The 24,797-nt window shown below is 35.4% G+C and overlaps 2 protein-coding genes across 2 annotated transcripts in view; both read right to left on the reverse strand.

The window, feature by feature from the left end:
- The window catches only part of mapk1 (mitogen-activated protein kinase 1), a 29,513-nt gene extending 21,481 nt beyond the window's left edge, over nucleotides 1-8,032 (reverse strand). Inside the window, exon 1 of the mRNA XM_081364675.1 lies at nucleotides 7,542-8,032. Within this exon, the coding sequence (XP_081220801.1) occupies nucleotides 7,542-7,687 (146 nt within the window). The 5' untranslated portion in view covers nucleotides 7,688-8,032. The remainder of the gene's footprint in view (nucleotides 1-7,541) is intronic.
- A 2,274-nt stretch (nucleotides 8,033-10,306) lies between these two features.
- Nucleotides 10,307-22,958, reverse strand: ppm1f (protein phosphatase, Mg2+/Mn2+ dependent, 1F). The gene is made up of 8 exons (XM_081366219.1): nucleotides 22,832-22,958; nucleotides 21,962-22,205; nucleotides 19,444-19,574; nucleotides 17,246-17,448; nucleotides 15,497-15,685; nucleotides 13,750-13,893; nucleotides 13,323-13,416; nucleotides 10,307-12,172 (listed from the first exon to the last, which is right to left on the reverse strand). Exons 2-8 carry the CDS (start codon nucleotides 22,135-22,137, stop codon nucleotides 11,835-11,837), a joined length of 1,275 nt encoding a protein of 424 aa, XP_081222345.1. The 5' UTR covers nucleotides 22,138-22,205; nucleotides 22,832-22,958; the 3' UTR covers nucleotides 10,307-11,834.
- Between the last annotated feature and the right edge of the window lie 1,839 nt (nucleotides 22,959-24,797).

A 24,797-nucleotide genomic window follows, 5' to 3' on the forward strand; every position in this document is an offset into this window, starting at 1 on the left:
ATAAACGCCTGACAAACTTTGTGAGGATGTGGAGTGTCAAAATAAAGGTACCTTATATCGATATTTTACGAGTGGCATTAGATCGATGTATTGTTACACCCCTAGTGTGTGTGTGTGTATATAAATATATGTATGCAATAAACTTAAAATATAGTCTATTATTTTTTTTATACACAATCAATATTTGTAAATGAGTAGTTTTATATTTCTCCATTTTTAATTCGATTATGGCAATGCTTCATGGGATTGTAGTTCTCCTTTCCCTCACTAAAGCCGTTAAGTACACAGTCGAATCAAAGTTTGTAGTGTTGTGATTCACCTTGTAGCTGATTGGCTTGATCCATGGCTTATAACTCTTATAGCTCCGGAACCAGCGCTGATGAAAAAGGGTGCAGGCTCTGACTCACTCTATATGACTATCCAAACCTGGTGCAAATTATGCTAGGTTTTAATATTTCCCAAAATGCATTAAAAAATTAAACTTGTAATCAGTTGTTCATGTGTCAAGTGTGTTTTTCTGTCCAAAATTACTCATTGACTACCCTACCAATTGGCAAACAATAGTCTAAATGACTTATGGCATCAGTTGAGGATCAGGGGCCGGTCGCACCAGCTGGACGTAAAAAAGTTGGTGGTAAGCTGAGCTCTACACTGGGCTTAGCTATGTCCAGCCTTCCGATAAATATTTACAGCTGTTGCACCAACTAAAACAACAACAAGGTGCAACTACACCCAGTGTAGACGATGTGCTTCCACGCTGACACATTCTAGCACAGTAATAGTTGCCATTCACGATACTTACAAACTTAAATTTCCTAATAATAAAGAACTGAATTTGCTCATGACATCATAACAAATGAAGCCACTGCACCATCTGATTTCAATGAGTAAACGCTACCTAACGAGTCGGTTAATAATCTCATAATAATAATCCCAGATATGTTCATATATTTTATATTTCCTAATTACATAGAGAAATGTTGTGTTAGGTCAGTTATCCATGTCGGCAGAGTGCAGTAGACACACCCATCTTAACTGTGAGATTTAGTCTCAGACAAGCGCTATGGCGCAACAGGTATTAATTCTGCAAAGAACTTAAGGCGCATTTTACTACAATAGCAAACATTGTCGAGATTCACGTTTTGCAGATATCAAAGACTTTTATGCTTGAAAAATCGAGAGAAGCAGAAATGGTGGTCACAAATTAATCGTGCAGCCCTAAGGTTAATGATATGATATATGACATGATTTGATATGATATAATATAATATATGTTCGCAGACCAAGAAACAGGTGCTCCAGAAATTGTTATTTTAAAGTCATAAAAAACTCTTGACCCGTCTCAGCTAAAATCTAACATACAATTGTTATCTATGCACAAAGAAAAACAGAAACATATTTGATTCTCATCACAGGAAATTCGACATGCACAAACAGACTGCATTTACTGAACTCAAGCTCAAGTGGACAAACAGTCAATATAGTAATTATTATTCGTAATTTGAACAAGAATGAAGAGGTGCTATTTGCAATGAATAGCGATTTATTACAGCTATGGCTCTGAATGAGTGAGTCAGCCTGCTAAAGCAAACAGCCATAGAGAGAAAAGCCTTTACACCAGACCGGAGTGACGCGTTTAATGGTCACAGCTACAGGAAACTCTTACCCTCAAACTTAATATAAAAAAATTAATATAATCATCTAATAAGCAGAAGAACTAACTGTGGTTATATTACTGAAAGCACAGTATAACTGAGATGACTGACATCACCTAAAGTCACAATAAGGTTTCATTTGTTACCAACATCAGTTAACATGAATTAACAACGAACTAGGCTATATTTCTACACTATTAATTAATCTTAGTTTATGTTACTGACTGTCAACATTTACTAATACATTTTGAAAATGTAAAAGGTTAAAAAAGTTAATGCACTGCAACTAATTAAAAACAAAGAACAACTGTATTTTTTAACTAACATTAACAAAGATGAATAAATGCTGTACTTCACGTTAGTTAATGCATGAACTAATGTTAACTAATGAGACCTTATTGTAAAGTGTTACCAGATAATTGTCTTAAATATTACTTATGAATGTTCTGTGTGCTATTATTACATGTTTCAAAGCATCATGGGCTCTTTTCTGAAAGCTGAAAGTGTGAAAACTTAAAGCATTCATTCTTGGAGTGCTACCACAAAAGTAATTTCACAAAATAAACCAGAAGCCACCCAACTAGCGGAAGGACGCTTTTATGACATCAGTGAAAGTCATTTGTAGAAAATAAAGGGGGAAAAAATGGCGTGAACTTACCGTGCAGAATAAAATTGAGACTAGAGCAGTGGTTCCCAACAGGGGGGTCGCGGCCCACAAGGGGGCCTCAGCGAGCTCTGTGGGGGGTCGCGTCATATTTTGAATAGTTTTGAGCAATGAGCATTAAATAAAAGTCCTTAACTTTTTTCTGTTCAAAATTTACAAAATGTATATAATGAGCGAGTTCATCATGAATCCATTTTCCAATCCGTGTTTTTGTCTTATCCTAAACCACTATGGTACACCTATGATAAGTGTTTACATTGGGACTATTTCACACTGGTTCGGATCGCTGCAGCTGCGGAGTAGCCTAGTACCTGCGTGACCCGTCATAGACGTACACAGAGAGAAGTAGTTCCGGCTACAATGTTCTTCCGAAAGACGCATTATTCTGTTAATAAACGCATGTTTATTATCACTCGTTATAGCGCCAAAAGCGTCAAAAATAAAGCCTCACAAATAACATGCAAGTATTGAGGTCCCAGACAGCAGTCATTTAGTAATAGCCTATATATATATATATATATATATTTTATTTTTTATTTTTATTTTTACCTACACCTACCTGAATATTTTTGTTATTGCATTTCAAATAGGGCCACTTTATAGGCTACTCCTAGGCTTACGTTTTTAAATTACAAAGGGCCTACTGATGTTTTTGTTATTGTATTTTCAATATTATAGGCTATTATTTGTTCATAAACATATCTGGTTGTAGTAAACATACCGTTTGCTTGAAAACAACATATTCTGTCATCCTTGCTGCAAGTTTACAAGAGCGATAATATCATTAAATGTGAACTTGTGAAGGGGGGCCCTAAAATATTTTCTTGGGAAAAAGGGGGTCTCAGACAAAAAAAGGTTGGGAACCACTGGACTAGAGCATTATGCTCCAGTATTTTCCACAAATGTATGCATGCTAAGTGAAGTAATCAACAAATACAATCGCTTTTACTTCAGTGTCATGACCATAGCACCAAGAAAAACTATGAAGGACAGAGGCAGGGTCATGCCCAGAGGAACTGGAACTGGTAGTCAATCCTACAGCATTCCTCCTCATGGCTTAGAGCTACTACCCACAGAGCCACTTCTGCAATAACAGCACACCACATAAGTGTCGCAACACTTTTGAGAATTAAGCCGGCAAGTAAAAACATATTGAAGTCAAAGTCAAAGGATTAGAACACACACAACATAATCTCTGCAGTCTTCAGAGCCAACAGCCAACAAGCATCAATTGAACGGCCCCTAATAAATAAATGCATCTGATCAAGGTCAGGTGAACTGAAATGCAGCCATTTAACAGACATACAATAAACATACAATAACATAAATCATAAGAGACATCAGTTAACAATTTGTATCTGAAAGAGGCACTATTTTTATTTTACAATTCAGACGGTCATCTAGGTGAAAGATGCAAATATATTTCTCAAAACAAACTTACATCAAGTCATAAACTTGAGCCAAAGGCAAAAACCATCTCTGGAATATGTGATCAGACCAGAAAACTTTTAACAGAAATGTTTAAGAGATAATTGGTAGGACACAATAATGTTTCATTCGGTAACATGAACTAACAATGAACAACAGCTTTTATTATTATTAATATCAACATTTAATAATGCGTTCTTTAAATGCAAAAAAAAATAAACAATTTTATCTGTTAACATTAAAATTAAAGGTGGCATGGATGAGACAGCTTCTCAGACGAGAAACACAAATGGGTGGGGCTTGAATATGTCCATTGGGAATTGATAGTTGGATAATTGAACAAAGATGAATAAATGTTGTGAAAATATATTGCTTGTTGTTAGTTCATGTTAGCTAATGCATTAACTAATGATAACAAATGAGACCTTATTATAAAGTGTTACCAGATAATTGTTTTTTAAGTAGGCTATCTATTACTTATGAATGTAGCCTATGGTCTAGCCTAGCGCATACATAATCAAATTATTTGGTGATGCTTTGAAATTGATTATGGACGCATCTCAAAGCATCTATGGACCCTTTCATAGACACTGAAGATCTGCAAAACATACGCATTTAGGCACAAACATTATGCCAATCCTAAATCTGCAAGACAACGTGTTCAATATCAAGAATATATTTAACATCTCGTCCATTTATACCCAAAACACTAAAAGCTGTATTTAAGTCTCGATAATACAGCTTAATTACACTTGTCATGTGAATCTACAGAGAACGTCACCTACAGTAATTAGATGCTGTTAAACAATGGGCACAAGCGCGTGTATACACACACACAAGCAGATTTGCGGGAATCACCGCTTCAGTGCAGCAGAACAACAAAATGGACTGCAGCCTTTCGCCTCACTTTCTCCATTCCTAAATCCACTTACCCACCCCTTCCCTTCCATTTCCTGCCCTCACTTCGCTCATTCACTCGCTCTCTGGTTTAAAACTGAAACCCAGCATGTTCCCAACCTCCCTCAGTAACACAGCTAAACTCCACATTCTCCAGCTATTACATCACAGGGGGCCTCTCAACGAATGACGGGCCGGTGGATGGTATTGCAGGAAACTGACCCGCAGTCGCAGTTACTGGAACGGTTTCGTGTTTACAAACGAGTCTGGTATACAAAGCAGATCCAAGATCATGGACGTCATCGGTTTAGAATATCTGCTGCAATGCTCCTGCAACTGTAAACATTCATATTCTAGTATTCAAGGAAATTGGTGATTTGGTGTCTGATTGCGATCAGACAGCCTATTGTTTATGAGTTGCATTACTGGCTCGCCGAAATTACTGGCAGCAGCATATCTTGTTTTGCATAATACAGGACAGGATGGCGGTCACACGAAACGCTTCCTCATGGACAAAATCCATTAGAACATCCAGAACTCCCAATCGGCAGTGAAACCGTATCTGTAGTATACGGCAAAAATGGGTTCGCCTCAATTGACTAACTGAATTAAAAGGAACTATTACAATTCGCTCTCACTGGGAATCAAAGGATATTATGACTCTTATAGACCTTAGTCAGGGTATAGTGCCTTATTTCATTTTTGACAGGAATGAAAACAAGGCTGTGAGGGATAGAATACAGTGCGTTCCATGGATTGTGTTGTTTAACATAGCTATTGTTCAGTCGACAAAATGTCTTTCCAAAAAAAAAAAAAACCAAGTAGACAAAAACTCACAAAAGTTGTGAGCTGTGAAATCTAAGACGTGCCACTGTACGTCTATCCCTCACAGCCTCGTTTTCAATTGTGATAAATTCATTATGGCGTCTATTCTGGTCTAAGGTCTATACCGGAGTAGGCATCAGCAGCTCTTCATATTAATGGTACTTCAAAACAGACTTAAAAAAAAAAATTTGCTTATGTGCATTAATGAAGGATCATGTGACACTAAAGACTGGAGAAATGATGCTGAAAATTCAGCTTTGCATCACAAGAATAAATAAAATATATTCAAAAAAAAAACATTTTCAATTGTAATAATATTTCACAATATCACTGTATTTTTATCAAATTAATGCAGCCTGAGTGTAAGAGACTTCTTTCAAAAACACTAATCTTACCCAACAACCTTTTGTGTGTTGTTTAGGCTATATATATACATACACACACTGAAAAAAATTATTCGTTGAATTGAATTTTTCATCGTAAGTGGCTGCACACAATTGATTTTAGCTACATTTAAACAAATGCATTAAGTTGAACTTAATCAATTTTAGTTCAACTTAATGCATTTGTTTAAATGTAGCTAAAATCAATTGTGTGCAACCACTTACCATAATTTTTTTAGTAAATTCAACTAATCATTTTTTTTCAGTGCACACACACACAAAAAAATACTTTTTTGTAAGGGTACAACATTTAAAACACCTTGTCTTAATAAATGACAGCAAGCCTATCATGCATGTTTATCCTCATCCCCATATTTATTTTCCTCCAGTATAACATCATATTGAATTATATTATCAATCAACATACTTCTTAGCTCAAACTCTTTTTCAAAGGCTGTTGTTGTCAGTCAAAAGTAAGGCTGCATAAAGGAGGCTTCAGTACTGTTACAGCCTGTTCAGCACAACATGTTACAGGCCTACACGTCCATATGACAGTCAACCCAGGGTGGCTTGTTCTAGTCTGTATCTGTTGGAAGTGGGTGTGAACCATTCATTCATCCGTGCGAGAAGAGCAAAACTAGGCCTGCCAGCGATGAGCTCATTCGTTTAGCCAACGGACTCCTCTCACCAGAACAGATGGGCGATCAGACTGCAAATTTGAGCCAGCAGTCTCTCAACTGTAACAAAGCTAACTTGAAACTGAACCATGACAATTCTCCTTTGTTATAGAATTTCAACACCACTGTATAAATCTAGCCGTATACATATCTGATTTACAAATTAGGTAACATTCGGCAAGTCTTGGGAACCTGGTGATACATTTATTTTAGGAAAAAACTATGCTCATCCACTCTAAAGTTAGAGTAGGTCCAACTCAAGAACTATCAATTTCAACTGTTTTTCGTGGGCAGATCCAACAGCGAAATGCATCCAAGTGCCTCTTGTTCCTACCACTTTTGCACAACCTTGGGGAGCCCGCGCCCACGCCGCCCTGGAGAGCCCTGCCACCTTGACATTCCTGGAGAAGCACTGCGCAAATTTCACGTCTATACATCCATAAAGTTTTAATCAATGCCATATGTCTGGTTTTAGCTAAAACTGCACAATATTGTTGTATTTGCAGACTGGAACTGACCCACAGATCCAGCACGAGTGCATAAAATAACATGCACGTTTCTGCAAATCAGTGCAAAGCAATTGTGATATTAAATTTAGTGGGAAGTACATTTAATTACAATGCCATTAAAAAGATAGTTAGACAAAAGAAAAATACGTTTGACAGAGAAAAAAAATAAACAGCCTAAAAACTAAATGCAATGCAAAATGACTGAATAATGAATTTCCAATAGCAGCATGATCAGAGCTGCTTTGACAGATGTCAAACTCTGTGTGAACTTGTCTCTTTCAGTCAACTCGGGGAAAATGCTTAAAAGTCCAGCATAAAAAAACAAAAGTGCATGCAACTGGTTTCAAGCGAAAGCAGCACGTCCATGTTAACGAGAGAAGTGCATAGCGCTGTGATTGAATGAACAAATCCAAGCAAGAAAATGAAACATAATTACAATAGGCTACTCGGGAAAAATAACGATAACAAATGGTAACATGTTTACAAGTATAAATGTATCTTACCAAACCATGCCGTATGCACCTTCTCCGATGTACGAGAGGTTACTGTAACGCGGCCCGACATCGAAAGCTTGACCGCGGACCAACTCGGCACCGGATCCGGGGTTCGGGCCGCCGCCAGCAGGGGCAGATACCGCAGCTGTCGCCATTTCTGAGAAACTGGGCTGCCTTTACACGCACAACAAACGCGCTTTTCTTACCCAAAGCAGATTATAAAGATCAGGAAAAAGCTCCTCGGTTGAATAAAACACGGCAAGAGGCAGTATAAACGACGTGTTTAAACGAAACCGAAGACTTCGCGTCAAAGTGAAAGGAAAGGTACGGCTGGAACGTTGTTGACTAGCATATATATGTAGTGATAGTAATCTGCGCGTGGTGAGACTGACTGTGACTGCAGGAGCAGAGGTGGCGCGCGCGAGAGAGTGTTGCCGCAGGAAGTAACGGAGCAGATCACGTGTGCACAGGGAGCGGAGAGTGGTTACCATAGAGATAGAAGTTACACTTCAGTTCTCAAGAGGTTTTAAAGATGCCTTAATTTACGAAGTCAGACGAGGATAATATGTTGATAAATCGGGATTAATCATCCTGATTTTACAAAATTACGAATATACTTATAATTATAAGGAAATTATAAACAGATCTATCATGTTGTGGAGACTATTTGTAACACGGATTGAGTTCAGTTTAAGCACTTATAAACAGTGTTCGGGAAAGTTTAATTTTAAAAGTAATGCGTTACAATATTGCGTTACTCCCTAAAAAGTAACTAAATGCTTCGTTACTTTTATGGAAAGTAATGTGTTGCGTTACTTTTGTTACTTTTTCACACCTGGGCTGGGCTTGCTTGTTTTTAATAACAAAAAAAGTTAAGACCATTTCACATCAAAAGTGAAATTAATAAGTTTAGCGCTGAATGAAATGCAAATCCAATATATATGTACAGCATTTGAATAAAAAAAAACGTAATATGATCCGAACCATGAGTTTTGTGATTCGTTGAACACTACTCAAAGGATGTTTTTATATATATATATTTAGGTGATTTGAGAGCTGTAATTTCATCATAAAGCAAATAAATAATTTTTTGCCCAATAAGACTTCAGTTTTGCTCTGTAGCCATTTTGTTGTGACTGTACAATCATGCTTTTACATTTCTCTGTGTACTAGATTTGCTATATCTGCAAATCTTAAATCAGTCTATCAAGTTTTCTCATGAGACTGTAAGCTCCTGTGAAAGGAGAGGAGACCATGGTAAACTGTAGTTGAGCCACTTGTGCCAACCACACTAGAGACAGCTAAACTAAAACTGTCAAGCGTGTAAACCACTAGTGCAGTCACAGAAGAAAATGTTAAAAAAAAAAAAACTTCAGACACCAAACAGATGTGAAAAGTACTTTATTCACATTATATGAGATTAAAGCCCAATGTTTGTATCATTGGTTCCAAGTCCATGAAAAGATGCTTAAGAGATGCTTCCCAGAATTGCAGGGAAATGCCACAGGACAGCACATTCAGCTATTATGTTTTAACAGACATAAAATAAGTCGCTGACATCAACATTACCCCATGCGAGAACATTTAGATACACGATTCACTGTAGTACTGTATACTCAGTGTGGAATTGGTATGATTTTATCCAGTATAAAACTTCACGGAACGTTACTTGTACACAACATTAGCCAGTAAGGAGACAAAGTTAGGTCCAAAAACAGTCTGATCCCTTAGGTTTATCAGTTAAGTTGACTGTACAAAAATGATTAAAAGCTGATTCTGAAAAAGTACATTGAGATAAGGCACTTTATCACGTACATGTTCACTTTTTAGTAAATACAAACAGCAACAATTACAAAATGTCCTGTGAAAAAAAAATGCAGGCAAAAAGTCTGTATAAAATTGCACATCAGCACAAAATCTACTGATGCATACGTTCAAGATTTCTTTATCTTTTTTTTGCCTAGTTCAGTGCTCAAACCCTTTAACAATACAACAATACAACATTAATACTACTAAGTACAACAAATGCATTGCATTAGAGGTTAAGATCAATGCACATTTTGAATGAACAATTTCATTTGGCACTACTGTGAATGTAAAAGCAATAGTTCAAAATGAAAATTCTGGCATCATTTACAGTACATCATTGACTAGATATTATGAAGAATGTTTTAACTGCCCATGCAATTAAAGTCAATAGGGTCCAAAACAACATTTTTCAAAATATCTTCTTTTGTGAGACACATACACACACAAAAAAGACAGTGATACAGGTTTAGACCAACATTAGGCTGAGTAAATGATGACAGAACGATGACATTTTGAGCAAAAACAAGGCACTGCGCATTTAAATACGGGGAAGCTATAGCCTAATTAACCACTGTGATGTTACAAAATTCCCCATCGATGGCGCATCCCATTTCCTAATGAACACCGTGCTGATTATATGCATAGATTTTTGGCTTTTACAGTCATTGACCATTACAAAACTGATACAAAGGGGAAAACAAAACAGAAAAATACATATTACAGAATTACCATCCCATATCTAAACTGAAAGAGCAATTAATTTGTTTGTCAATATAAGGGAATTAACACCATTTGCAATATACAGTGAGGTCCTAAAGTCTGAGACCACTAGCGAAAATGCTTTTTCAAATTCATATTTCAACTTTCTTTGTTTAAAATTCCTAAAAAAACAGAAAAAGGAAATTAAAACATAATATATATATATATTTGGGGTTAGAAAGATTTTTATTTTATTTTATTGTTTTAAGAAATTAACATTTTTATTTAGCAAGGATGCATTAAATTTATCAAAAGCATCAGTCAAGACTTTTACAATCTTACAAAAAAATCAAATTTCAAATAAATGCCGTTCTTTTAAAATGTAAAAAAAAGCTATAAGTTTCCACAAATATATTAATGATGCTGAAATTTCAGCTTTGCCATCGCATGAATAAATTACATTTTTAAAATATATTACAATAGATTTTTCTTTTTAAATTGTAATAATATTTCACAATATTACTGGTTTATTGTATTTTTGATCAAACAAAAGCATCCTTTGTGAGTATGAGAGACTTCTTTAAAAATAAAAAAGGTAGTGTTAATATTTTAAATCCCAGATTTTCATTGTGGTCTCAGACTTCAGGATGCCACTATACATTTTGGAAATTTTTTAATATGCTGAATAACGTGCATTGTAAGGTAATCTCAAGCAGTCTTTTTATTCAAATATCGAATGCATAGGACTGAACCTACCAGGGACAAACAAGACATTTTCCCCATACAAACACCAAATCAACATTTCACTCTGTCTTCACCTTCCTCATATGGTCTACGTTAGGTTAGCGATATTCTTGGCCTTATCACATTATAGTGACAGTGCTACTATATCAGCTACTCATCACGAGGCTTTCAAAATATTGAGTGGCTGTAATTCGAGACGACTTGCAGCATGCAGGACGTGTGGTTTGCAAAGTCTGGCTATGATAATACAACACACGCACCAGTATTAACACTGATATTTAGGGAAAGAAGGCACTGCAACAAAACATATAAGGATATGATATGAATAAATAAAAGTTTACTGTACATTTAGAAAAAACTGCAGTAGCTTTCAGCAACCGAGAGACGATCTTGGCAAAGTAAATACATTTTTGGCACATGAAAGAGCGCGTTTACACAGTACAGTACAGCCATAAATATATATTTTTTCAAATAAATAACAGTTTTAAAAATACTAACCACCTACAACACTGGATAAGTACATCTGCTGTCAAGAGCTGAAGGCCTTACGGGCGATTATTACATTATCGAAGCCGATGTGGTCCGAAACGCAATGCAATACTGTATCTGTGAAGACAAACTAATTCACATTAGTTTTCTCTCTGTTGTAACAGTCGTATCAAATTGGGAGCGCAACCAACAAACTAATGTTCTGATCGCACTTTCTTTACATGTCTCAAAGGTTTTACCTAGTTTGAGATATTAAGCACCAGTAAATGTAAATATAAGCTGGTAAAAACAAGGCAAAGAGTTAAAAAATGGAAACAAAAATGAAGGCAAGATCAGACTTAGCAACAAGAGAGTTAATAAATGACCAAGGATCAGACATTCTTGGGGAAAAAAAAAACGAGGAAACGCCTTTCACTGACGTTCAGTGCTTTCTTCTGAATGCATGAATGGACTCGTTTTGGATGACCTCAACAATCGCATATCTTTTCAAACTCAACAACTCACATCATTCGAGATGGTGTAAAGACCATCAGCTTCTATCATGTATAATTTCTTCCCCTTTCAGATGACCGTGGCTGCAGCCGTAGCTCCTCCTTCCTCCGCTCTCGAGCTCGTCTCGCGGGTCAAAAGTTGCTGCGGCTCCTTCAGGAACACCAGAAGAACTGTGATGTTATCACTGGATCCAGCAGCTTTGGCCTGGGCCACCAGACTTTGGGCCACGTCCTCCCCCGAGCCTCTGCCCTCCCTCAGAGCTTCCAGGACCAGCCCCGGGACGTCCCCAGGCCGAACCACGTCAAAGAAGCCGTCACAGGCGAGGAGGACGTAGTCTTCATCCCCGTTCAGATGGACCGATGAGCTGTCAGCTTCATTAGAGACGTATGGCTTCTGATCAAAATCACCTTTTGAGGATAAGAAAAACATATTCATAAATACTACTACTATAAATAAGTACTACATTACTATAAAAAATAAAAAAATTAGACACTTTTTACAATAGCAGCAAATTAATCAATTTAGCTATAAATAGAGCTGGGTAATACAGCTAAAAATATACATTATATATACTGTACAGTACACTATCGTTCAGATTTGGGATCAGTATGGCCTGGAAAAGTTACAGTAAAGATATTTATAATGTTACAAAATATTTATATTTCAAATAAATGTTGTTCTATTGAATCCTGATTTTTTTTTATTACAGTTGCCAAAAAATAATTAAGCAGGACAAACTGTTTTTAACATTAATAATAATAAGAAGAAATGTCTCTTGAGCAGCAGATCATCATATTAGAATGATTTCTGAAGGATCATGTAATGATGCTGAAAATTCAGCTTTGATCACAGGAATAAATTACATTTTACAATACAATATAAAATAAATCTAAAATATATCTTAATATTTTTCACCATTTATCCTGATATTAATGTATTTGCCCTGAATTACTTAATTACTCTCTTTTTTTTATAATAGATTCAAATTGTTTCCCACAGCATCTTAATAATCAGTAATATTTACCAACATATATTTTACTAACACATTTTAGTAAATGAAAAAGATAATTTCCGTGAACATTTTTGAGCAATTATTAAGTATTGAATCTGTGTTTTGTATTGATACACTGAAATTATCCTTTTCTGCTACTGAAATGTAAATCAGAGACACTATTAAAGCGTCCATCTTATCACTTAACAAATAAAAAGCACATTAAAATCACTGAAACATTCACATTGTTGAATTTTTAAATATCTTGCGAATATTCAATATATCGGCCAGCCATACTTGTGACTACTTAAGGGGCGATTCACACTGTTAAGTAAGCAAGATGCAGGTAAGTGGAACGAGAAGTTTAACTACTTTTAACTTGAGCGCCGTGTGTCATGAGAGAGATGCTGCAAAAGTCGCAAGATGTAAGCACAGCGGTTAAAGACGCTCACTAGCATGTGTTTACATTGAAACTAGTGCAGTATGGAAAGGAAAAACACATTCTGTGTGAAATATCCAAATGTTTTTTTTTTGGTTTGCTGTTGTTTTAAGGCTAAGACATTCACCTATTGCTCTGGAAACGGCGTAGGTACCATTTACCCGCCAACAACCCATGAAAGCGATGCATCCACCCAGATCCTCAATCCTTTTCTTCTCATCCTGCACAGAAGCACAAAACGTCAAAATACTGGAGCTTTTACATACCCCTGTATTTACCTGATTACAAACTAATTATATACTTATTTTGCATGCAAAATATGTTCAGAAACAAGGATTTGAAGTCAGTCACTGCCTCTCTAAAGACCGTCCTGGTGCTTTTGGCATTCAGTCGCTGTAGTAAGTATGCAGCATACAGCGCTAATATTGATTCAGCATGTCAGCAGTCAGTTCCTCTGTCTCACATTTCAGCTGCTCACAGAGAACGGATGAGCATCTGATACGGCCCTGTGGTTCAGTCTCTATTGGTCAGCAGTGGCTTGTAGTGTCTCGTACCTCTCTCTCCGGTTTGTGCGGGTCCATTAGGGTCACTGGTTCTCCCTGTCGAACCAGCATAGCTTGAGAGTCGCCCAGCCAGGAGACAGTGAGCTGATCAGAGGTCAGTAAAACAGCCACACCAGTGCTGCCGCTGCGCAGACGCTGAAGGAGACACAAACAAAGCAATGTTTAGTTTGCCATCCTGTGGTCACTGAGAGTGTGCCACATTATTATTCTTTTTTTTATATCTCATTACTAACATTACCATAACATTAAAACAGTACTGAGATAAAATGTATTTTTAAATTAGCATAAACTGAATTTAGTAAAAGCAAATACTATCCCCATTTACAAATACTAGTGCTGTCAATCGATTAAAACTTAATTCTAATAACAATATTTAGCAAATAAATCACAATTCATTTTTATTGTGCTATTATGTTAAAAATTAACCACACAATATTAAATAATGCATTTAATCAAATGGAATAGAATTGATAAAAATAATAAAATAATAAATGAACATTTGTACAATATATTTTTGTAGCGGGTGCTTAATTGTCATGTAAATATTTTCACAATGAAAAATGTATGTACCCATTTATATTTAATATTTTTTAAATAGTGCTTTTATGTTCAAAATAAACTGCACTAAAATTAAATGTAAATAAAAAAATTAGCGCATAATAGCAAATAATCAATTTTATTGTGATATTTAATTCAAGATTAACAGCACTGAATAAGACAATGAATTAAATTAAATATAATTTAATAAAATAATTTTGTAGAATTTCATATTTTTTTATTTCATAAAAAAACCCAGAATTATTCATATATTATTCATCAAGTATTAATTGCTTTTTCTCACAATGCACCCCCCCCCCCCCAAAAAAACAACAACTTCCAATTAATTAATTTGCTATTGACATTGAAATTACTCTACAAACCTACTAAGTTTTTACCATTTCATGACACTTCATTCAACTAATTTGGTATAATTTAAGGCTTTGAGTGGTATTGACTGGCCCATATAAACTGTCAAGTGCATGTCAATTATTAACAGTAAAACGAATTCTTGTTTACTTGCACTGTCCGTGTCAGTGAAACCGAAAGCGTTTACTCATATCTGTTCCTGTGGAGGCAGACAGAGACTTGCAGCAAGATTGCTCCGTTTTCTTACCATATATTTAACCACAGGGGGAACATGGACTATATTTATCTGTATTTATTACAGCGTAGGAACATTAGATACACATAACGGTTGCATCTTAAGAAGTGGGAGAGGTGTGAAAAGATTTCTTTCCATCGTGAATTTCCACAGAATGCACCAGCTTGACAAGTAAGGGGAAAGATAATCTAACCGCTAAACCTGATTGTGCCGTGTTTTCAGAAGCAGGTAGGCTGATAAAAAAAACAAGTGTACACTTTGAAGAAAGCCAACACAAATGTCAGCTAACTGAATACTGTTTTTAGTAGTATAGTATAGTGCATGTTTAAAAGTGGTGATTCGTTTATACGTTACACATACAGTCTGGTTCAAAAGTCTGAGATCATACTAAAATTTATGCTATTTTAACGATTCCTAATTTTGTTTTGAAGGTTTCATTCAATAAGTTTTCAGTTACTTTTGTTTGATTTGTAAACAGCTGATTTTTTATATATTTTGCCAATAAACCATTGGTATATACATTTTTCTAGCACTCTAATTGATATGCTGACAATATGATTTTCAATAAAAATGCAAGCATCTTTTGGTTGTTCTTGCCTCTCTCTTGGCTTTGATCTTGAACATATCATCTGTTTGTGTAAAGCTGCTTCTGAAGGCTGTGGCAGCATGGCTGTTTAGCGCCTCCTGCTGGCTCAGGATGATATGCAGGTGAGTGGCAGCATATGTGGCAGCATCCACTCCTCCATGTCCATCAAACACTGCGTAATACTCTCGATCTACACCATCCTATAGAAGAGAAACGGAAATCAGAGTCATTCTTCAGACACAATTTTGGTCCAAGCAGAAAAGTCATTAAAGATTCTGTTATCATTCACTAACCCTCAAGTTGTTCCAAACCTATTAAAGTCCGCGTGAACCGGAAGTTGCAAACAACTTTTCTCCAGTGTTGTGACGTATTTCCCAGTGAAAAGGAATATTGAACAGAGGGCAGGGTTTTACTCCAGCGCTCCTCCTCTCCATCTCTGCTCATAGCAGACTAACGGTTAGAGGGGAGTGGTTAAGCGTTTCCCAAACCCAAGCCGTCAAACCTACGTCATCAGCCATTCCAGACCGGAAGTAACTTTTCAGACTTTGATTAAAGATTACGACGGCAAACAATTTTTTTCTGTGTAACTTGCACGGATTAATTTTTCACCACAACACTGGTAATATGCGCTAACAAAGTAAATAGGGTCAATTTTGATTTCAGTTGGACTTTAATCTAAAAGAGTTTTAATCTCATGATGAACATAAAAGATGATATTTTGAAGAATGTTGGTAATCAAATAGTTTCTGTTCCCCACTGACTTCCATAATATTTTTTTTTCTAGTATGGAAGTCAATGGGACCAGCAACTGTTTGATTACCAACATTCTTCAAAATATCTTCTTTTGTGTTAAGCACGAGATAGAAATTAATACAGGTTTGGAACAACAAGGGTGAGTAAATAATGACTGAATTTTCATTTTTGGGTGAACTATCCCTTTAAATAAAAATTGACTCCTTTTACTATCACCTTTTTATTTCATTTAAATGTCCAAAAACATCAGTCCAAATAGAAAACTTTTTTTAACTCCCAATATTATCTCGGTATTGTTCAGCTTATGAATACTGCATATTCGGATATACAGTACATACAGCATTTTGCATCCTATATAGTGAAATATACCTCTAAAGTTCAGAAATATTCGCATGAAATCCATTACATTTTAGGGAGTATATTCAAGGTACCCATTCAATTTAGTTTTTTAACTCTATACTTTGGTTGTACAAATGTTTAATTACAAGACAAATCTGATACATATTTGATGAGGATTCTGTTGATAGCTCGCAAAAAAGCTATAACCAGAAAATGGTTCTGGGGAAACTGATAGGGGGGTCTAATCTACCGGCTGAGTAATAAATATACAACTATATTGTTTATTGAATTACAAAAAAAGGCTGTATTACTGTAATAGCAAATTACCACAATTGATGTCTTATTTGTCCTTTTTTTAATATTTTATATTTGTTACTACTATTATGGATGTAATTTCTGTTTCTCCTATTTATTTATTTGTCTTTCAGCCAATACATCCAATTGTTGATTGTCTTTACTAATATTTCAGGTACCATCCAAATGTAAGGGAATGTTGAAATTACTGTAATAAAAACCTAAATAAATGTAAAAAAATAATGAAATATGCATATTGTTTGGCTATGGTACTGTATATTATGGTATGCACATGTTTGTTCCTACAACTGATCTACCCAATGCAGGTCTTCCTTCATTCATTCAAGTCTTGAGGTAATATGTGGTAGCCTCACCTTCAATCCCAGAAGCTGGTTAAACTCTTTCAAGATCATGTGACGATCCTCCATCTTCCTGCGAGTGTTTCGAATGGCGTGAACAGAGCAGCTGTGTGTCAGTGAAGGGGAAGAACCAGGACTGGGCAGCTGTTTCTGCCAGGCCACACACACCTCTCTCAATTTATTTATAAAGAGGCGCTGTAGTGGCTCAGACTGCAACACTAAAGGGTCACACAGACACATACACTCATCATTATACAACACTGTTTGAATAGAAGTTTAGAAATCATACATTCAGACTGAAATAAAGTAAAGAGTCAACAACACAGGCATGAACTTTACCAAGGAGAGATAAGTTTTCAAACTTAATGTAAAAACTGCACCTTCATGTACTACTTTAGTTTGAACACTAGAGGGCGACGATGCCACTCAGAGCATTACAGGTGCAGTGAGCGATTTCTGAAAAAATGCTGTTGACCAAGCAAAGCCACTTGAAGGCCAGCAAACTTAGCCGAAAAAAAACCTAACGCTGGCTATTTATTTATTTTTAATGGATGTCAATGGAAGAGAGGCTTCACTACGCTGAACAAACCGCTTTTGTAAGGAAATAGCTTATTATTTAACAGAGCGACAGCCCATCGGCTAACCTTCAACATGTTTGCTCTTAAACATTCTTTTTGGATTGATCTATTTTTAGAGTTTACACCAAAAAAAAAGCTGTTTTATAAGAGAAGTCACGGACAATTGTGCGACAGGCATGATTCAGTTTACGGCACTTCTCATTACTCTGATTTGAAGAAAGACTGTAGAAAGAGAGATGGCTGAGAGACATTATAAAAGAGAAAAGGTCAGAGGAATATCACTGGGAAAAGAAGGGTTATGGTCAAGCAAGAGCTTTAGGACCCGTGTTAATATAATAAAAGCGTTCCAGCGCTAAAATACCTAAGCGTGAAGGCCTGAAAACGGACGGCGAGGTTATGTTGTTTCTGCTCCATACGTGAGTAACATTGGTTTTGCTGTTGTTGTAATGTTAGCTATAGTAGGGCTGTTCACGTTGCATCTTTTGTTCTTTTGTTACTTTAAATGCCGCAGTGAGATTAAAAATAAGTAACTTTTCAGAATGCCGCAAGCGCACCGCAGGTCATGTGACAGAAAACCAGCTTCTGCCTTTTCGTAACAACGTTGGAAGCTCAGCAAAGATGGACGAACAGCTGATCACAGCTGTACAGGATGGGCTTTTTATTGCTCACCTCCATTTATCCTTTGCTGAAACTTCTTCATCTTCATGGAGAACGCGGCTCATGATTGCTTAGCAATGGCAGGCACCGAGCGCGCTTTAAAAAAAAAAAAAAGAGAAAGCGGTGCAGCCGGCATTTTTAGATGCGACATGTGACCGTCCCCAGTATTTCTCAGAAATCGCTTACTGCACCTTTAAATTTGTATTGTAAATTACTAATATTTATTAATTCATTTGGATTATGATTTGCAGCCTATTAGTCACTGATGTTTATGTTTCAAATGTCCAATCTTGTTTTCTAAAGATAACTTCATGTCAAGATGGAAAAATAATAATGCATGGCCTCTGAAGACTTCAGTTTGGGGCAAAATATGCTATTTTTTATACATTTTTTGTATTTTTATATTTTTATTTGTGTGTATATGTATATATATATATACAGTTGTGGTCAGAATGAATGGCACCCCAGGTAAATATGATAAAAAATGGCTGTAAAAAATAAATCTGCATTGTTAGGCATTATAGGAGAAAACTCAGAGCTGTTATCATATATATAGCAAAAAGAGATTGCAAAAAGTATTTAATAAAAAGGGTGCCAATAATTGTGGCCAATGTGTTTTGGAGAAAAACATTTATTTCATAATGTGATCCCCCCCCCCCCCACTTTCAATTCTTTTACTTCAATGAAAGGTTAGATTTTTGCAATTTTATTTTGCATTTTGCATTTTTGCAAGGATAAACAATGCAGATTTATTTTTTTACAGCCATTTTTGATTATAATTACCAGGAGTGCCATTAATTATGACCACATCTGTATCTGTATATATATATATATATATATATATATATATATATATATATATATATATATATATATATATATATATATATAATATTAATCAATCACACACACAAAATACAATAACCCAAAATGTCATAAACAGAAAAGAACAAGAATCAAATCAAGTGAATCACTCACAAACAACTCCCTGATCATCCTCCGGTTGCTGTTCAAGATCTTTGGGGCAGTAGTGAGGTGAAAGGTCATCTTTAAGCAATTCAGTGACAGCAGCATTGCACATCGCTGCAGCCAGCCAGGATGGGGCATTTCTTTAAAAAAATTAAATAATAATCTCATGTCACCAGTGTGACAATAACACACACACTTATATTACCGTTCAAAGGTTTGAGGTCGGAACTATTTTTATAAAAAAAAATGAAAAAAGTCTCTCATGCTAACCAAGGCTGAATTTATTTCATCAAAATAAAAGATAATAAAAAAAATAAAAAAATTGTGAAATATTATTATAATTTAAAGTAACAGAATCCTATTTAAATATTTGAAAGTGTATTTTATTTATCTGATGGCAAATCTTAATTTTTCAGCATCAATACTCCAGTCTTCAGTGTCACATGATCCTTCAGAAATCATTCTAATATGATGATTTGCTGCTCAAGAAACATTTCTTATTATTATCAATGTTGAAAAAAGCTGTGCTGCTTAATATTTTTGTTGAAACCATGATAAAAAAATTTTTTTCAAGATTCTTTGATAAATAGAAAGCATTTATTTGAAGTAGAATAGATTCATTTGTAACATTATAAATGCCTTTACTGTCACTTTTGATCAATTTAATTTAATTAATCCTTCCCGAATAAAAGTATATATTCTTTGGAGAAAAAAAAAATCATTTGAATAGTAGTGTACACAGTCAGAGCATGTTTAGGTAAAGGTAAAATTTGACTGACAAATGTAAAAAAAGAATAATATTGTGATAAGTTCATTTTTCTCTAAAAAACTTGTGGATTCTCACAAACTGGAGTAAAAAGCACATCTTGCACAAGTGAATTTGCTCTGTTTTTAGATCAGATTTAGCACTTTGCCTGCTTGAGCTACAATTGGCAAATAGCCCGACCACCCACTCATAACACAACACAAGAAGCATTTGGCGGCGTGAGATGTTATCTAATAACATAACAAGATGTGAGAAAAGAAACTCCCTTTTGTCCTACTTGACAAGAAATGCGGTAACGTCATGCATCTCTGACCTATATCATATCACGAAAAGGGTTAAGCCTGACAAATCTGCACTGTGCAGACATCTACATTCGGCACAGCTTCCGACAAAGAGGAAATGAAGTCTAAATGTCAGGAAGTGGGTATAACAATAGTGATTCCACAGACAGGAAGTCTGCCCTGAGAAATGCGTCAGGGGAGAGAGAGGGAAAAGGATACAGAAAGAGATTAAACAAAAACTCCATTGTTAATTTAAACTTTAAAACTTCTGCACCAACGCTTTCACTTAATGCTTGGATAGCCACCGATAGTACACTGGAAAAAAAAAAGCACCAAATCTCTTAATCAGCTCATGCATAGTGCAACATGCTGATCTGGGACAAATACTGTCTGCAAATTACAGAGAGAAAGCAAGTGGGAGAGAGAGGCAGGAATGACAGGAATGAGAGGAATGACAGGCTCCTCTGGTTAAAGAGGACAGGTGGCGCAACATTTCAGGCCTGCTTGTGGGCCTTTTAAAAATCCTGTGCATGTTTTTAAAAAAAATACGAAGTAAATTCAGGACATGAAAACACAAATATAAAGCCGTATTCATAGCTGAGAGAAGAGTCTGCCATCCAACAGAAAAGATAAATGCAAAAACCTACATCAGGGGTTTTCAATCAGGGGGCCACAAGGGGGCATTTAGAGAAAAACAGTGTAAAAATAAAGAAATACATAATAAAACAGAAGATCTAAATAAATAAATAAATAAAATTATTAAAATAATTAAACATGATTAAAATAAAATATCCAAATTAAAAAAAATTGAGAACCCTTGGGGGCCTGCAGAGTCTGTGGAAAGCATTGTAAAACAAATAAATAATAATATTAATAATAATAATAATAATAATAATAATAATAATAATAATAATAAAACAGAACATCATCTAACTAACTAACAAAATAAATAGATTTAAAAAATAAATTGTGGAAAAGTTAGTAAAAAGAAAAGAACATAATAATAATAAATAAAACATAAGATCTAAATAAATAAATAAATAAAGATTAAAATATTTATTTAATCACTAAATAAAAATTAATTAAAAAAAGTAAAATAAATAATTATTCATATAATTAATATATGACAGTGCAGTACAATAATAAAGAAACATAACAGTAACTAAATATTTTCCAAACAATATTTTACACATATTTATTATGTTTACTTTTAAAGTAAAATAAATAATTATTCATATAATTAATATATGACAGTACAGTACAATAATAAAGAAACATAACAGTAACTAAATATTTTCCAAACAATATTTTACACTTATTCATTATACATTTTTCACAGCATAAATGGCATCTTTATACATGAAAATATTTAGCTGCGTTTTAAATTATAGGATTGGGGTCCCTCGCATGGGTGTCCATGGCATCTGAAAGATTGAAAACCCCTGACCTAGATGACATTCAGATTATGCACATAACAAACCTGTCTGAGAGCAGGCGGAGGCCAAGATCCAGACTCTCTCCCTTCACCTCCTGCAGAGACACTTTGCGGCTAAGCGGACTGACGGGAAGAGGGTCTTCTGGGCCAAGTGGGTTTGGAAACTCCTCCAGAAAACTCTTGAGAAACTTTGCAGCATCGCCTTGATTCGCACAACTCATTGTATGGAACTGCAACCTCTACCAAGGTAGGAAGTCAGGGATGTTCAAAGCAACTTGGATGTTTGACTCTATACATAAAATAAATAAATTAAATTAAATTAAATTAACACAATATAACCATTCATAATCACCTAGGCTACTTGTAAATGTATGTAAAAGCAATTATGTTGCTAAAGGTAATAGTACAGAATAACATATAGATAAATGACAGTTAGCCAATCAGAACAATCGGAAGTGGTCTTCTGTCATCCTCAACCAATGGCGTGGGTTTGGGAAGGGGTTAACAGAGAGTTTGACAGAGAGACTTTTTTTTTTTTTTTTTTTAGTTTATGCTTGATTATTATTTAAATAATAACGAAAGGAAACATATGCATTGTGATACACCTCACAGAATGTATCCAAGTATGCAGTACACTAAATTCATACTACCCCCGGATTTTCACGTTTTCGCAAAAACATTACAAACTCAGCAAAACTGAACTTCTTGCAAACTGCAGTGCATTACAACTTTGGTTAATTCACAACTGCAAGGACTCATGGTTTAACTTAAACATGACTCCTTACGAAAAATAATTGCACGTACTGTCGCCATTTGGAAGCAGAACAACCGGGCCTTCAACTACAAATAGCAACTGGTTAGTTTAATTAACAACATAAAAGAGAACATAGACGTGCATAAACGTGCTGTATTTACCTTTACGGATGGTTGCTGTTGCTTTATGCGCCGACACTCCCTTTTTCCCTGACGAGTGCGTATTGAAGAGCTCGTGCATGAACGCACGCCCTTTCAGTCACTACACAACAAAAGCCAGTCCATCTGCGGAAGTCCCTGTGACCGAGAGGAAGTACAAACATGGCGATATACAAGTGATAAGAACAGACGTGTGAGGTGCGGAATAGACTTGTTAGAACTGCACGAAGTCAATCCGTTTGGTTGTCAGATCGAAATGGCCGCCTGGGCGGAGATAAATCCATCTTATGAATATTAATACATTCGCTTTAATGGGCCAGCCAATGAGCGTCCAGTCATTCGCTTAACTTAATTAATATTCATAAGACAAGGTCTACTGCTCAATGTGGAAAGAAATGGAAGGTTATTTCTAATAGCAACAAGCTTTTCATAAATTATTTTCATTGTATATGCAAAGATGCACTAAGATGAACAAATTAATACATGTCATATTATTACTAAACATGAAATTGATAGACAAGTGAAGTGGCACCTTTACTCTTTTTGTTTTATTAAACTCTAAAAATATATATTATATATATATATATATATATATATATATATATATATATATATATATATATATATATATACATTTTCTCTACTCGTGGACATGGTTTGCATAATGTGATAAGTTAAACATTGTAAAATGTTGTTCATTATATACTCTGAATGAACAAGTCTCATGATATTATATATTACAGATATAATAGAGATTAGGGCTGACTTCTAATAGTCGAGGATTCGACGATTCGATTCGGAGAGGTCTGATTCGACTATGAACCTCATAGTCGAATACATGGGCGTCAGTTTGGTTTGAAATGTGCTGGGGACAGAGACGCATTCGCATTTTCAGAAGGGCTGGGTACCATTTTTATTTTATTTTTTCGCTTTTGCGCAGGTCATGTTTTGAAAGACGATGTCCTGTAGCTTACTAATGTAAATAAATAAAAATGTATTCAAAAATCTGCTTCACATTTTCAGCAGGGCTGCGGAGCGGCTGTGAGTTGACTCCACGCGGTTCTCATGTGCGTTAAAAAGCTTTACGTGGTTTAATGTACCTAAACAATGATTACCAAATTCCCCTCTCATGTTGCTCCTCATAACCACTTAAAATGGTAAAAAAAATCGAACCCAGAGTCCAATTATTATGGACGTTATCTGATATTAAGCGTTTCTGCTTCACATTTTCAGCAGGGCTGCGGAGCGGCTGTGAGTTGACTCCACACGGTTCTCATGTGCGTTAAAAAGCTGACTCCACACGGTTCTCATGTGCGTTAAAAAGCTGACTCCACACGGTTCTCATGTGCGTTAAAAAGCTTTACGTTGTTTAATGTACCTAAACAACGATTACCAAATTTCCCTCTCATATTGCTCCTCATAACCACTGAAAATGGTCAAAAAATCGAACCCAGAATCCAATTATTATGGACGTTATCTGATATTAAGCGTTTCTGCTTCACATTTTCAGCAGGGCAGCGGAGCGGCTGTGAGTTGACTCCACGCGGTTCTCATGGGCGTGAAAAAGCTTTACGTGGTTTTAATGTACCTAAACAACCATCACCAAATTTCTCTCTCATATTGCTCCTCATGTTTATGAAATGTTATGATATATGTGTGATATATATGTGTTTTTTAGCTCTTTTGTTTGAAATGGAAAAAATCTAGCTGCTATCTAAAAAAAAAAAAGAAAAAAAAAAGGTTCGACTATCAGTCGACTACGGCAAAATCTAACGAATCAAATTCGACTATGAAAATCCTTAGTCGAAAACAGCCCTAATAGAGATATTACATGATATGTTAAAAAATGCATATAATCATAACAAAAATGTTTGAAATGAATTCTTGAGTACAAGAGTGCTTTGATAGAGACAATATTTTTAGCATGGATGTGACTGAAATGTGTTTTAACAGTGTCAGATATAAAATA

This window comes from Scardinius erythrophthalmus (assembly GCF_964197995.2).
Source record: "Scardinius erythrophthalmus genome assembly, chromosome: 5".
NCBI lineage: Eukaryota > Metazoa > Chordata > Actinopteri > Cypriniformes > Leuciscidae > Scardinius > Scardinius erythrophthalmus.